The following is a 14,891-nucleotide window of genomic DNA, read 5'->3' on the forward strand; positions in this document are numbered from 1 at the left end:
CATCTGCATTCTAGATTAGTCTTGATTAATTGGGAGGGGATGAGGAAAGATTTTCATCTAGAATATTGGTGTCTGGAATTTCCTGTTTGTGGAAGGCCTTTCATCAGTGCCAATCATCTTTATCTTATTATAGTCTGAGAGATTCCTAGGGCACTGAGGTTAAAATGACTTGTCCATGAGATTAAAGGCAAAACTAGAACAAAGGTATTCCATATTCTGAAACTAGCCCACATATTGTTTTTCCTAGTTTCTCTCTTTCTTGATTATATGGTTTGTTAAGAGATACCTGTTTTTCTGCCCTTGCTTGTTTCTATTGTTCGGTAGTTCTCATACCACAATTCTATGAAACTGTAGGAACTATTATAGATCTGTTGACTAAAATTCTTTTATGGATTAGCAAGCTTAATTAGAGAAACTAATGATTTCAATTAAAATGGGATTTTACTTAGGTAATAGTTAGCTACTTATTTGTTAGAGTGCTGCTTGAACTTGTGGATTGTTAAGTTCCCTTTGGTGACTATAGCCCAAACATGCCCAGAGATCTTCTTTGCTCCTCCATCAGCCTCTATTTGCTTCTTGGTCTCTGCTTCCTGATTATACTCCCCTTATGTAGTATTTCATAACATAGAGACCTCAACATTGGCCCCCAACTTTTCTTGGGACTTGAATATGACCAAACTTTTTTTTTCCCTTCTCTATTGAAAAAAATCAGAATCATGGCAAATAATTCTTTTTTACTTCTAAGAACTATCAGTAAAGAGTAGAAGTAAAACTATTTTTATGGAGATTGTTTTCTAATATTAAATATTGCTTTGAAAGTTTATCACTAATGAGCAGAACCAGGAGATCATTATTTACTTCAACAGCAATACTGTATGAGGATATATTCTGATGGAAGTGGATTTCTTCAACAAAGAGAAGATCTAACTCAGTTTCAATTGATCAATGATAGACAGAAGCAGCTACACCCAAAGAAAGAACACTGGGAAATGAATGTAAACTCTTTGCATTTTTGTTTTTCTTCCCCAGGTTATTTTTACCTTCTGAATCCAACTCTTCTTGTACAACAAGAGAACTGTTCGGTTCTGCACATATATATTGTATCTAGGATATACTGTGACATATTTAACATATATAGGGCTGCTTGACATCTGGGGGAGGGGGTGGAGGGAGGAAGGGGAAAAGTCGGAACAGAAATGAGTGCAAGGGATAATGTTGTAAAAAATTACCCAGGCATGGGTCAATGCCTGTTATAATTATTCATAAATAAATAATGTCAGTTAAAAGTTATAATTATTTAAAAAAAAAAGAATATCACTGAAAACTTTGGACTAGTAGTAAATGGAATGGATGAAGTAGTAAATGGAATGAAGCTCTCGTCTTGTAACATGTGATGTCGTCCTTAGGTCTAAAGGGTTACTGATAGTTAAAGTGTACTTACCTTCCTTATCTGTTGTGAAAATAGAGAGAATATTAATTATGAGCTAATTCCTCTTTGTCCTTTGGAATTTATTTTGAGTATTGCACAGTATATAACTGTTCATTTGAATAGCATAGCCATTCAGAGATGTGGTTTGAAATTGCCAAGACAGGGAAAGTATTTTGCTAGCCTCAGCATTATGACTTCCAGTTGTTGCTGCCAGTAGAAAACCAGGAAAGTTGTGTTTTGGAAGGAAGGTCATGTTGAGTTCATAAGAAATTGAATTGTTATAATCCTACTTTTTCTAAACAAAATTTATTAGTGAAGTAGTAAAAAATAAGATAAATATATAAATGTATATATGTAGCTGTGTCTGTAAAATAAGCATAATTTTTAGAACATACTGTCTAGGAGTCATTAAAATAGTTGAGTGGAGAAGGAAAAGAAAGTTTAAGAAGAGAAGTTATGAAGTTGTTGAAAAAGAAATTTCCTATTCTTGACTATACTTGCTAGAACTTTTTTTTCCCATTTATTTGATGCTGTCAAGGTTTCTATAAAAATGAAAGGAAATGAATAATATTGATTAATGGGGTAGACAAGAGAGCCCACACTGTTCTTCATTCTTTTTCTGCTCTCTTATATCATCATTTCTTATTTGTAGCTCATAGGACTTAACATAGGATTTAAAATTTTTGTGGTATATAATATTTCCCCAAATATTTAGTAACTCTATAACAGTAAAGAGTATGTTTTTGATTTCTCTTGCACTTATTGCGCTGTTTGCTATAGTAGAGTCTCATTGAATGCTATTGTTTGATTATTGAGTTTTCTCAAAAACCAAGTATCCCCTTTGCTAAGCTAGTGCCATGTTTTTAACCTATTTAACCTTGAAGGCTATACCAAATTTTGGGAAGTTGAAAGATATCTCTATGGTGTCATGAACATTGCAACATTCCTAGGATTAAGAAAATTTGTGTTTACCATCTTTTCAAGAGTCATCATTGGCAAGCAATGTAACCTTTCTGAACCTCAGTTTCCTTATCTGTAAAATTGGTAGAATAAAACTTGTGGAAACTATCATATTGGGATGTTGTAAGGTTCAAGAAAGGTAATGTTATCTGAAATGCTTTACAAACTTTAAAGTGCTGAATAATTATCAATTTTTAACTTTTTTCAATGTGCAGACTTCTGATTTCTTCAAATCTTAGGCCCAAACTAAAAAAAATTAAGGGTTGTTCTTACTTGGTTCTAGATATAAAAGTGACAGTAATGTCTTAAAACAACAACAACAAAATAAACGCCTTTTCATTGGTCCCAGTACTGTAATGTTCTCGCCAAAATGTAATGTTCTCTTACTGGGTTTTCTTGGGTTCTCTGGGAGCAGCCTTCCTTTCAGTTCAGTAATCACCACAAAAGTAGCCAGGGGTTAAAGTCCAAATCCTTTATTATCTCTTTCAAAGTCTTGTCTCCTTTCCTGGGGCCTAGTTAGCTTTTTTAGAGGTCTACCTCTCCCTCCTTGCTTCTGAAAGCTTGAGCTCCTGCTGCCTTCTTTGTGTTCTCTGCCTCTGCCAGCTTCTTGAAGTCCTCCTGAATAGTGTCTTGGTTTCTGTTGGGGAGCAGGAGGACCATCATTTCTCTGTCTTCCCTAGTTCTGATTCTAGCTGAGTGTGTCTGAGCTTATATACTCTATTATCAAAGGTGTGAATCTTGTAAAACTATATTAAGTACTAAGTACATGTACTGAACTACCATTGTCTCAATCAATTCCACTGACTTAACACCTTGTTTCAAGTTCAGAGTTCTGGCTCATAACACAATGCTAATAATACAAGTGATATCTCTTCGTACATATCAAAGCCCTTTGAGATAGGAAGGACAATGATTATTTATTTATGAAGAGGAAGAATTAGGTTCATATGTTAAATGACTTGCTTGAAATGACACAACTGATATAATCAAGGCAGGATAACCTAGGTCATTGACTAAGTCCAGTATTCAGAACTTTGTGTTTGGAAGACAGAGGAAGAAACTGACAGGCTTATTGTATTGACTGGTTTAATTTATTAAACTTTATCTCTTCATCTGTCTATCTATACATATGTGTGTGTGTGTGTGTGTGTGTCTATGTATGAATATACATAAATGTATAAATACACTCAAATTATGATGAATAACATCCATAGGAAAAATGCTGCTGTATTTGTGGTACCTATAGATTTATATGAATTTAGTTTGTATCTCTGAACCACTTTGGTATCTAGCTCTTAGGAGGAACAATGGCTTGCAATGAGCCACACATCATTGAAAGAAATTGTGGTAATACTGAAATAGGGAGGTAGAAGTTTTCTTTCCTACATGATAATTAGAGAACTTAGATCCTCTCTATTGTGACAGAAGTTCTTTGTGTTCTTCTATGTGCCCTGGATGTCTGTTACTCTAAAAAATGTTAAAACTGCACCAAGAGAATTCTGGAGTATATTGAATGTCCGCATTGAATGAGGAAGGGGAAATTCATGTTATTGTAATATAATTCAAATTGTATATGATTTTCTTCCTTAAGAACTCAGACAAGTGCTATCTTCTACAATATCAGTGGAGTGTTGTACCTTGAAATTTGATTTTCTTTTTTCTTGTCTCCTGTGTATTTGATTTTCATTATTGAATTTAATGCTTACCTTATACTTAATCATTTTTAGCATAGCAGAACAAAAACTGAAATATTGCCCTCTTTTTTGTATATGAAGCAGCATTTTATGCCAAGTCCTTCTTGAAAACCAAATGGAAAAACTTAAAGACCTTGAGAAATTTTGGCAAATTAAATTATGGGATGGGGTGAAAATTCAACTTTGTGTTTTAGCTGTCATGTTAAATCATTGGTCTATATAGCATGAAATAAAAGTCAGTTAAAATGAAATCCTTTGATTATACTTTGTTCTTTTCTTGTCCTTTACTCACCTCACTATGTTATCCTTCTTTTTAAATTTTCTTTTTTTTTAACCATTCATTTGTTCTGCTATGCTTAACCATAGAAAATTAAGTATTAAGAAATTAGTATGATTGACTGACTTTTCCTTCATTTTTTTAAAAATTTTATTTTATTTAATAATAACTTTGTATTGACAGAATCCATGCCAGGGTAATTTTTTACAACATTATCCCTTGCAGTCGCTTATGTTTCGTTTTTTCCTCTCCCTCCCTCCACCCCCCCTCCCCCCCCAAGATGGCAAGCAGTCCTATATATATTAAATATATTGCAGTATATCCTAGATATAATACATATTTGCAGAACCAAACAGTTCTCCTGTTGCACATGGAGAATTGGATTCAGAAGGTAAAAATAACTCGGGAAGAAAATCAAAAATGCAAATAGTTCACATTCGTTTCCCAGTGTTCCTTCTTTGGGTGTAGCTGTTTCTGTCCATCATTTATCCATTGAAACTCAGGTCTCTTTGTCATAGAAATCCACTTCCATCAGAATACATCCTCATACAATATTGTTGTCGAAGTGTATAATGATCTCCTGGTTCTGCTCATCTCACTTAGCATCAGTCCATATAGGTCTCTCCAAGCCTCTCTGTATTCATCCTGTTGGTCATTTCTTACAGAACAATAATATTCCATAACCACATATACCACAATTTACCCAGCCATTCTCCAATTGATGGGCATCCATTCATTTTCCAGTTTCTAGCCACTACAAACAGGGCTGCTACAAACATTTTGGCACATACAGGTCCCTTTCCTTTTTTTAGTATCTCTTTGGGGTATAAGCCCAATAGAAACACTGCTGGATCAAAGGGTATGCACAGTTTGATAACTTTTTGGGCATAATTCCAGATTGCTCTCCAGAATGGTTGGATTCGTTCACAACTCCACCAACAATGCATCAGTGTCCCCGTTTTCCCACATCCCCTCCAACATTCATCATTATTTTTTCCTGTCATCTTAGTCAATCTGATAGGTGTGTAGTGATATCTCAGAGTTGTCTTAATTTGCATTTCTCTGATCAATAGTGATTTGGAACATTCTTTCATGTGAGTGGTAATAGTTTCAATTTCATCCTTTGAAAATTGTCTGTTCATATCCTTTGACCATTTATCAATTTGAGAATGGCTTGATTTTTTATAAATTTGAGTCAGTTCTCTATATATTTTGGAAATGAGGCCTTTATCAGAACCTTTAATTGTAAAGATGTTTTCCCAGTTTGTTGCTTCCCTACTAATCTTGTTTGCATTCGTTCTGTTTGTACAAAGGCTTTTTAATTTGATATAATCAAAATTTTCTATTTTGTGATCAGTAATGGTCTCTAGTTCATCTTTGGTCACAAATTTGTTTCTCCTCCACAAGTCTGAGAGATAAACTATCCTATGTTCCTCTAATCTATTTATAATCTCGTTCTTTTTGCCTAGATCATGGACCCATTTTGATCTTATCTTGGTATATGGTGTTAAGTGTGGGTCCTTGCCTAATTTCTGCCATACTAATTTCCAGTTATCCCAGCAGTTTTTATCAAATAATGAAATCTTATCCGAAAAGTTAGAATCTTTGGGTTTGTCAAACACTAGATTGCTATAGTTGACTATTCTGTCTTGTGAACCTAACCTTTTCCACTGATCAACTAATCTATTTCTTAGCCAATACCAAATGGTTTTGGTGACTGCTGCTTTATAATATAATTTTAGATCAGGTACAGCTAGGCCACCTTCATTTGATTTTTTTTTCATTAATTCCCTTGAGATTCTCGACTTTTTATTGTTCCATATGAATTTTGTTGTTATTTTTTCTAAATCATTAAAATATTTTCTTGGAAGTCTGATTGGTACAGCACTAAATAAATAGATTAGTTTAGGGAGTATTGTCATCTTTATTATATTTGCTCGGCCTATCCAAGAGCACTTAATATTTTTCCAATTATTTAAGTCTGACTTTATTTGTGTGGAAACTTTTTTGTAATTTTGCTCAAATAATTCCTGACTTTCCTTTGGTAGATAGATTCCCAAATATTTTATGCTATCAACAGTTATTTTGAATGGAATTTCTCTTTGTATCTCTTGCTCTTGGATTTTGTTGGTGGTATATAAAAATGCTGAGGATTTATGGGGATTTATTTTGTAGCCAGCTACTTTGCTAAACTTTTCCTTCATTTTTGAAGAAATACCATTAGAAATAGGATTTCTAACACATTAAAATTGTGTTTTCCTCCATCTTGTTCTATTGTCATCTGTATTATCATAATATATGTATAATATAATTTTTAAAATTATTATTCAATTTTCAAAATTCCTTGAATCAATCACACAGTTGAAAAGTCTTAGAAGAGAAAGAAACCTCAAAGACTATTTAATTCAGTGCTTACCATTTGGTTCTATGTTAATATATAATTACTTAACCATAAAATATCTAACTGCAGGGGAGTCAAGAATAATATAAAAATTGGGGCAGCTAGGTGGCACAGTGGATAGAGCACCAGCCTTGAAGTCAGAAGGAGCTGAGTTCAAATCTGGTTTCAGAAACTTAACACTTCCTAGCTGTGTGACCCTGGGCAAGTCATTTAACCCAAACTGCCACAACAACAACAAAAAAAGTAGTGTAAAAATTATTGGTGTAAATATCCTCTTCTTCCCAACTTTATAAGACTTGAGTGAATTACAGTTTTTCTGGAGAAAAACATACTAGGTTTTCACTAGTAGATAATTGAACAGCAAAATACTTTTTAGTTGTTCTTTGTGGGTAATCAAGAACTTCACTTAAGCAAATTATTGGGTAAAACCTCAAATCAAGTAAAGAAATTACTTGGAATATGGATGGTTTAGTGTGAGGTAACACAAAAGAGAAGGTAGAGTTGAAATTAGAGCATCCAGATTCAAGTTGTATATTAGATATGTAATGGCACAAAACTTATTCTTTTGGTGCCATGGCAACTCTCTAACACTATGAGTTATAAACAAACTGCAATTCTCCTTTGATGGAATGAGTGAGTTCCCATATTGGACATATCATTGTAGGGGGGTAAGGAGGGTTGAGTGGGTATGTTTTTGGAGGAAAGGTAATGAATTCAGTTTTGAACATGTTAAATTTAAGATATTTACCTCCAATTTGAGATGTCTAATAGGTAGTTAATGATGTGAGACTAGTTGTCAGGATTGATTTTAGGGCTGGATAAGCAGATTTGAGAAGTGAAATAACTTCATTGTTACAGTATTACATATTAGACTTTATTGTGCCATTGAAATCATAGATCCCCAAAAGGTGGCATATAATGTAAGAAGTGATGTATTTATCAGTTTAATCAATGATGAGGAAATATTTGCTCTGCCTTTACTTATTTGAGCTAGGAATTTTTATTAAAACCTAACCTGATGGATGGTTTTTATCTTTGAAATGATTAAAGGCAATTGGTAGCAGAGTGCATAAAGCATTGAACCCACAATAAACTCAGGAACTCAGGAAAATCTGAGTTCTAATTTGGCCTCAAACCCTTATTAATTTTATGACCCTGAGTAAGTCATTTATCTTTTGTTGTTTCAATTTCCTCAGTTGTAAAATGGAAATAATAATAACTTCTACCTTGCTGAGTATTATGAGAATCTAATAATATTTGTAAAAAACATTTAACCCACTTACTGTCTGCCACAAAGTAGGAACTGTATGAGTGTCTATTTTCTTTCCACTCTCCCTTTCCATTATGAGATTAAAAGTTTATATAAGAAATGTTTTATATTTGTAGAAAGGACATTCATGATTGTGACCATATTGACAAAACCTTCTTGGGAGCTTGGAAGAGGAGTAGTTATTGGAGAACCACTAGGGAGATTTGTATGATTAAAATGGTGACTAACAATTTTTTCCCTTGCAAAAGAGTGGTTCAGGTTAATGTTAATGTCCAAAAATACTTTTGGAATACTGAATGTATTAATAAAAGAAGTAGGATGTTTTTGACTAAGATATATTGATTAGATGAAAATATAACTTGTAAGCCTATATAACTAAATGAATTTTCTGTGGGGACAATAAAGTGCTGATGTTCTGAATTATCATTCAGATAACCTGCAGTGTAATACTATGTAATAGATTTTATTCCCATTTTATAGTTAAGGAAGTAGAGGCTTAGAGAGTCAGTTCAGTGATTGTACTGGGGATACAAAGAAAGGAATTCACAATCTAATAGGAGAGAGAAACAAAAAGTTATAAACAAGCTATATACAATATAAACTGAGATGGAAAGAAAGCCCTAAATTTAAGGAGAAATAGTCAAAAAGTTTCCTGTAGACAGTGGAATTGTTATTGGAACTTGAAGGAAGCCAGGAACGTAGGAAGGCAGAGATGAGGAGGAAATTACTGGAGTCAGAAGAAAGGCTGTTTTATTTGAGAAACAGTGAGAAGACCAGTGTCATTGAATGGCAGGGTGAGGGGGATGTGGATTAGGTATAAGAAAACTGGCAGAGGTGATGGTAAGGCTGGGTTAGGAAGGGCTTTGAATGCCAGAGAATTTTATATATGATCTTGGAAATGATAAGGAACCCCCGTTTATTGAATAGGGAGAGTGATAAGATTAGACCTGTGCTTTAGGAAAACCTCTGAACATCTGAAGGGAAGATAGACTGAATGGGAAGATTGTCACAGCAAGATTTGTAGTAATCCAGGCCTACACTATGGTAGTGGTAGTGCCTGAGGAAAGAAGGGGCACATTGTAGCAATATTGCAGAAGTGAAATTGACAGGTTTTTGGCAATAGATCGTATATTGGAGGGATGAGAGGGAGTGAAGTTAAGAGTGATAATTGTCTTGTGAACTTGAGAAATTGGTGCCCTTGACAGTATAGAGAAGTTGCAGGGGAGTAAGTAGGGTGTTTTTGGAGCAAAGATAATGAATTCAGTTTTGAACATGTTAAATTTAAGATATTTACCTCCAATTTGAGATGTCTCATAGGTAGTTGGTGATGTAAGAATAGATGTCAGGAGTGATTTTAGGACATATTTGAAAAGTGAAATAATTTCTTCATTGTTACAAGTGTTACATATTGGAGAGATGATTAAACTCATGTCTTTTAGACTTTAGTTCCAGCATTGTTTCCACCATGTCAAGCTGCTTAAAATCTTATCTTTTCATCATTACTTGTCTAGAGAAATGGAAAACCTATGTCAAAATGCTGTTACTGCTTAACTTTTTAGTTTATTGATATTACTATAATAAATGATACTCAGTACAAAGTATTTAAGAGGTAAGCCAATAAGCAGCAAGTATTTATTAAGTGGTTTATATGTCTCAGGCATTTTGCTGTTACTGGGGATTCAAATGCAGGCAATCCCTGTATTCACAGGGTTTACATTCTAATGAAGAAAACACATAAAAAAAAATTTGAAAAGTGAGGAGTTTGACAAGGGGTTTAGGAGAAAAGGAGAAGGTATCCCCATAGGGGAATGGGGGAATGGGAGCAAAGTAAAAAGTCAGAAGCAAAGCCAAGAGGGAAATGAAACATGGCTAGCTCGGGTCCTCCATAAATTGGAAACCCTTCTAAGGATTTAGTTAAATATCTCATCAGCAGAAGGGCATCAACATGGTAAGGGATATTCCAGGGTAAGGAAGATGTGCTCAGAATCTCAGTTGGGAAGAGAATGAGCAAAAGACAATGTGGTATAGTGGATATAATTTCAGTCTTTGGATCAGGAACACCTGAATTCAAATCCTATTTCTGGCATATCAAAAGTCAATGTGCATTCTGTGAATTAGGCAACCAAGGTGCCAAATTGCAGTGAGTTTTCTGATCTGCCATCAATGATCATTGATGAGTTATGTCAAGAAGTGTGAGGACTTAAAAAAAATACTTAGTGTGATTTCTGCCTTTAATTTTTTAGTTGGGCAGCTGCTGTTGTTAATGTTTGATTTTTTAGGCTGTGTACCACAATGCTTGGGACATAGTAAGATTTTAGTAAATGTTTATTTTTTTACATTTGTTTATTCATGCGTATCCCCAAGGCATAGAATTCCACTAATAAGTACTTAAAATGCAAAATGATAGTTGTATGATTATGAGCAGTGTTGACTAAAGTGCATTATATTTGGTGTTAGGGTACTTTCAGGCCTCCTTAGTGTTTAGATGCTTTCAGTCCTGAATGCTCTGTTACTTCTCCCTCCTTCATCTTCCATGACTAAGCTGTTAATTCATTTGTTCTCCTTTTTCATTTCTCCTAGCTTTTAGTGAGTTACTTTATGTATTTCCACCTCCTTAATTTTTTCTTTTGTATCCTTCACTCCCATCACAATCCTTGGCATATGCTCAGTTGACTTAGTTTTTTTCTTGCAATTTTTCTCCAAGGCCTCTAATTGTAAAGTAGAGCGGAGTTAATGGTCGCTTAATTGAGAAGACCACATTATTGATTATTATTCCTATAATTAAGTGAAGATATCTCTTTATGAAGAGATAAAAGGCCTAAATTCTGTGATATCTATTTTCTTTGCATTTTCAAGCTGAGATTTTTTCTCTTCTAGTTTTATGTATTTTGGAAATTGGTTATCATCATTGAAAGAGGCTATCAATCATGTTCTATTCTAGCAGGCTGTAAACTTCTTGAGGTCAGGGACCTCTTCATTTGTCTTTTACCTCTAGTACCTAGCATATTGTCTAACAAAGGATTGGTGTCTATTACATTGCTTAATTCAATTTACTATACTAGATTTAACCTTTCTCTATATCATCTCAATTTCAGGAAAAATTGTCTAATTCTTCACTTGGAATTACTTCTGTTTGTTTTTTAGTCTTTTAGTTGTGTCCAACTCTTAGTAGGAATTTTTATTGCAAAGATACTGGAGCAATTTGCCATTTCTTCTCCAGCTCATTTTATAAATGAGAAACTGAGCCAAACAGGTTTGTGACTTGCCCAGGGTCACATAGCTACAAAGTGTTTGAGGCCAGATTTGTGACTTCAGGCCCAGCAATATTTATCTGCTGTACCAACTAGCTGCTACTATTATTTAAATCAGTAGCCCAGCGAGTTTACTTATAAAAAAAGTTAGCATAGGTTTTGTTATCCCAGTTTTACAGAAATCGACACTAATATCGAGAGACATTAAGTAACTTGTCTAAGACCATACTTCTATTAAATAGTAAAACCATTTTCAGAATATCTTACTTTAGAATATTCATTTCTATTGTCTTATTCAAAGATGATGAAGTGCTAAAATAAGATTTAGATCTGGGAGATCTTAGAAATCATCTAGTTTAATTTTATTTAATAAATGGGAGAACTGAACTTTAGCAACTTGCTTGGGATTGCATAAATAAATATTGTAATTTGAATCTAGTTGTCCTCCTGACCAAACTAGTGCTCTCTACTGTCTCCTTGCCTTTAGCTCAGAAGGATGATGGATACTTAAAAAAAAAAAAAATTAAATCATTATGGAATCTTCAAGGATAAGGTCATCTAATAAAACAAGAAGTGTTTTCTTACATAATTAAATATTGTGTAAATCTCTCTTTATATGGGTGTATACATGCACACAAACATAAATCATATGTGAGCAATAGTTGTAATAAAGTTCACAAGGAATAAATTGCATAGATATATAAAATAACATTATTTTGAATTGTAAATGGGACAGTTTGTAAGGCTGCATTTTAAAGATATTTCTTTTGGTTTTGGTCTTTTTCTGCATCTTTACATCTACATCTTACATCTTTTTTTTTTTTTTTACATGTTTATAAAATTTTGGATAAATATCTAGTCATTGAAAAACTAAGCAAATTATAAAAAACTTTTGTTTAATGACATTCTTTGCAAATGGTACTCATCAGAATATTTTAGTCTGGTTTTGTTTCAAAAGAATATTATAGTCTTTTTGAGAAATAGGTCAATGAGTGTATACTCTCTGTAGATTCTCTTTTTTAAGATAGAACAATATGGTCGAGATGCATTGTTTTGTTAGGGGATGGGAAAATTGGATTTCCATATCATGCTAATGTATATTCTGTATAAACATGTAGTAGGATTTAAGAAATGAAATTTTAATTTTCAAAATAAAATAGATAAATAGATTATTAATAGTTATAATTTTCTTCCTCTATAGGAAAAAAGACTGAAAGAAAAGGAATCCAGAAGAGAAGCAAGAAAGAAACAAGCAAAGGTAAGGGTTTTTATTTTTTATTTTTACTAAAACATTGACATTGAGGTTGAAGTGGTGCTTATCTATAACTATTCTTTCCAGGGAAGTAATTTTATTTTAAGGCTTTTCCTTTTTCTTTACTCATTGTGGGATTAAAATTGTGTTCTTCTCTTTCTTCTTTGTATTTACCTGTCATTTTCTTTTTTGTTTTCTTTTATATTTTTAATGTGACTATTGGTTAATTAGGTAAAGGGAGTGTGAGTTTATTTCTTGCTTTTTTGTTTGTGATTCTATATTTTTCCCTGATATCCCCGGGGAATATCAGTGTTTTCTGTTTATTTCTTCCAAAATGGTTTAAATGGGTAGGCTTATGTGTAACCTACATGCCAAACAATTATCTCTAAAAGATTAAGTTGTGCTGTTTCACAGTCTAGAATTCAGGGTAAAAATTCTGCATTCCCCATTCTTAACATAGACATCCATCTACATGAACAATCAGTTGTGCATATATAATTGTAAATGTACTTTATGTGTGGTTATAATTTTTTTCTGGCATGTTTACTACTATAGTGCATGCAGATTGTGCTGTGCTAAGGACATTCAGGTGAAATGATTTCCTAGAATGTGGGCTGGATAATGTATGTCATTTCTCATACAGTATATCTCATTATGCTTTGCCTGAATAGCCATGATTTCTTCTTGGCAGTTAGCAAAGATCTGACTCCCTTGAGTAAGCCTATAATGTTCTTTGTCAAATTTTTCTATGCTGGCCATGGCACTTAGAGAACAAAGTCTAAAATGATAACTCATGCTATAGTTCTGAAGTAGGAAGCAATTACTTTACAGTATAAGAGGAAAAGACTGCTTATGCTCAGCATTAAATATCACTCTATCTTCAAAGGTGTCTCATAAAGAACTGTGGCATATGCAACTTGACTGCTGAATTATGTGCTAGATTTTGCATATACCTTTTAAACAGATGTGTACAACCATGACATAAAAATTACATCCCAGGGGCTATAACATAAGAAATTTAAATTTAGTAAGCAAGCCTGAACCTAGTGAAAGAATTTGGTATTTATGAATATTACATATCTGTATAAAAAGTAAATCTTTTCTTTTACAAGAAGCTCTCATTTCTGCATATTAGATCGTTCCAGTGAAAGCCACAGTATAGAGATAAAAAAAAAAGCCATTTATCCCCCCCCACCTTTTTTTTTTTTTGATCTGTATACTCATATATCTTTATTTCTGAAGGTGTGATTTCTTTGTCAAGATTTTAGTAAAGATTTCACAGCAGTAAAGCCTTAGCAAAGCTGTTCTTCTTCTTGAACTTTTTCTTGAAGCCTCTTCTTTTCTTCTCCCCAAGGTTTTTGGGGACATTGAGGATAGTGATGGGTGAGCTGAAAAACTCTAATGCCCATCAAACTTATCTCATTGTGTTTTTGATATCCATTGGAGCAAGTTGCCTGTCTTCCCTGTACTCCTCCAGCTAGAAACTTTTTCCTTTTTGTTTCTCTTTCTCATTTAATGTTTGACATCTTGTGTGTGGAGTATGGAAAGGAAGGAAGATTATTGTCAAGAAAAATTCCTGTTATCTCGTAGTAGACACAAAGCCTTGTATAGGGAAGAAATGAAAATTTCTACATATGGTATGGCTTTACTTTTCATGTGTTTTCTTATTTTCTGACTTGTTCAGTCTCATGTATTATGGAGTTTTTCTTTTTTTATTGTTGTAAGGCAGTTTTTTTTTTTTTTTAAGGAATTATATTACTAGAGGAATGAGTGGATAATTTGAAGTCAGAATTCAAACATTTCTTAGAATGCCAAGGAATGACAGGAATGATAGATTAAGGATGATAGATGATGCTTTTTGTACTTTTCACACTTTTGTACTTACGTCACTCTTCAGATGCAAATAATAGCAAATAAAGTTCTTCATATTTTTAAATATCTTGCTACTGTAGAGCAAACTTGGCAGATGTTACTGGAGAGACTACTTGTAAGTTGTAATGCATTGCAAAAGTGTATTCCCATGAAGATTCAAGGTGAAAATAGTCTTATTTTAAGTAGCAGCATTATACTTTTTTAATTGTATATGTGTATGTGTGTACATACATTTATTCTTAACTTAGATTTGATGGACTGTTAAATACCGAGGATGTATTCAAAGAATTGAACCAAGAATTCAAGAAATTCTTTGGTTAAATCTAGTTTGTTCTATCCCTTTAACCTTTGATGATTACAGGATATTCCCAGATGCTACAAAAAGAGGCTTGACAAACAGGGGATTGAGGGATTGTTTTTGAAGATATTCAAAAGAAGGAAGACTATAAAGAAGTTGAAAAAAAAATCATACATATTACTGTGTA

General features: G+C 33.3%; 1 protein-coding gene across 1 annotated transcript in view; it reads left to right on the forward strand.

The window, feature by feature from the left end:
* DDX10 (DEAD-box helicase 10) overlaps positions 1–14,891 on the forward strand; it is a 287,623-nt gene that overhangs the window by 166,120 nt on the left and 106,612 nt on the right. Inside the window, exon 16 of the mRNA XM_051986940.1 lies at positions 12,484–12,540. Within this exon, the coding sequence (XP_051842900.1) occupies positions 12,484–12,540 (57 nt within the window). The remainder of the gene's footprint in view (positions 1–12,483; positions 12,541–14,891) is intronic.

Source organism: Antechinus flavipes, chromosome 3 (genome assembly GCF_016432865.1).
Source record: "Antechinus flavipes isolate AdamAnt ecotype Samford, QLD, Australia chromosome 3, AdamAnt_v2, whole genome shotgun sequence".
NCBI lineage: Eukaryota > Metazoa > Chordata > Mammalia > Dasyuromorphia > Dasyuridae > Antechinus > Antechinus flavipes.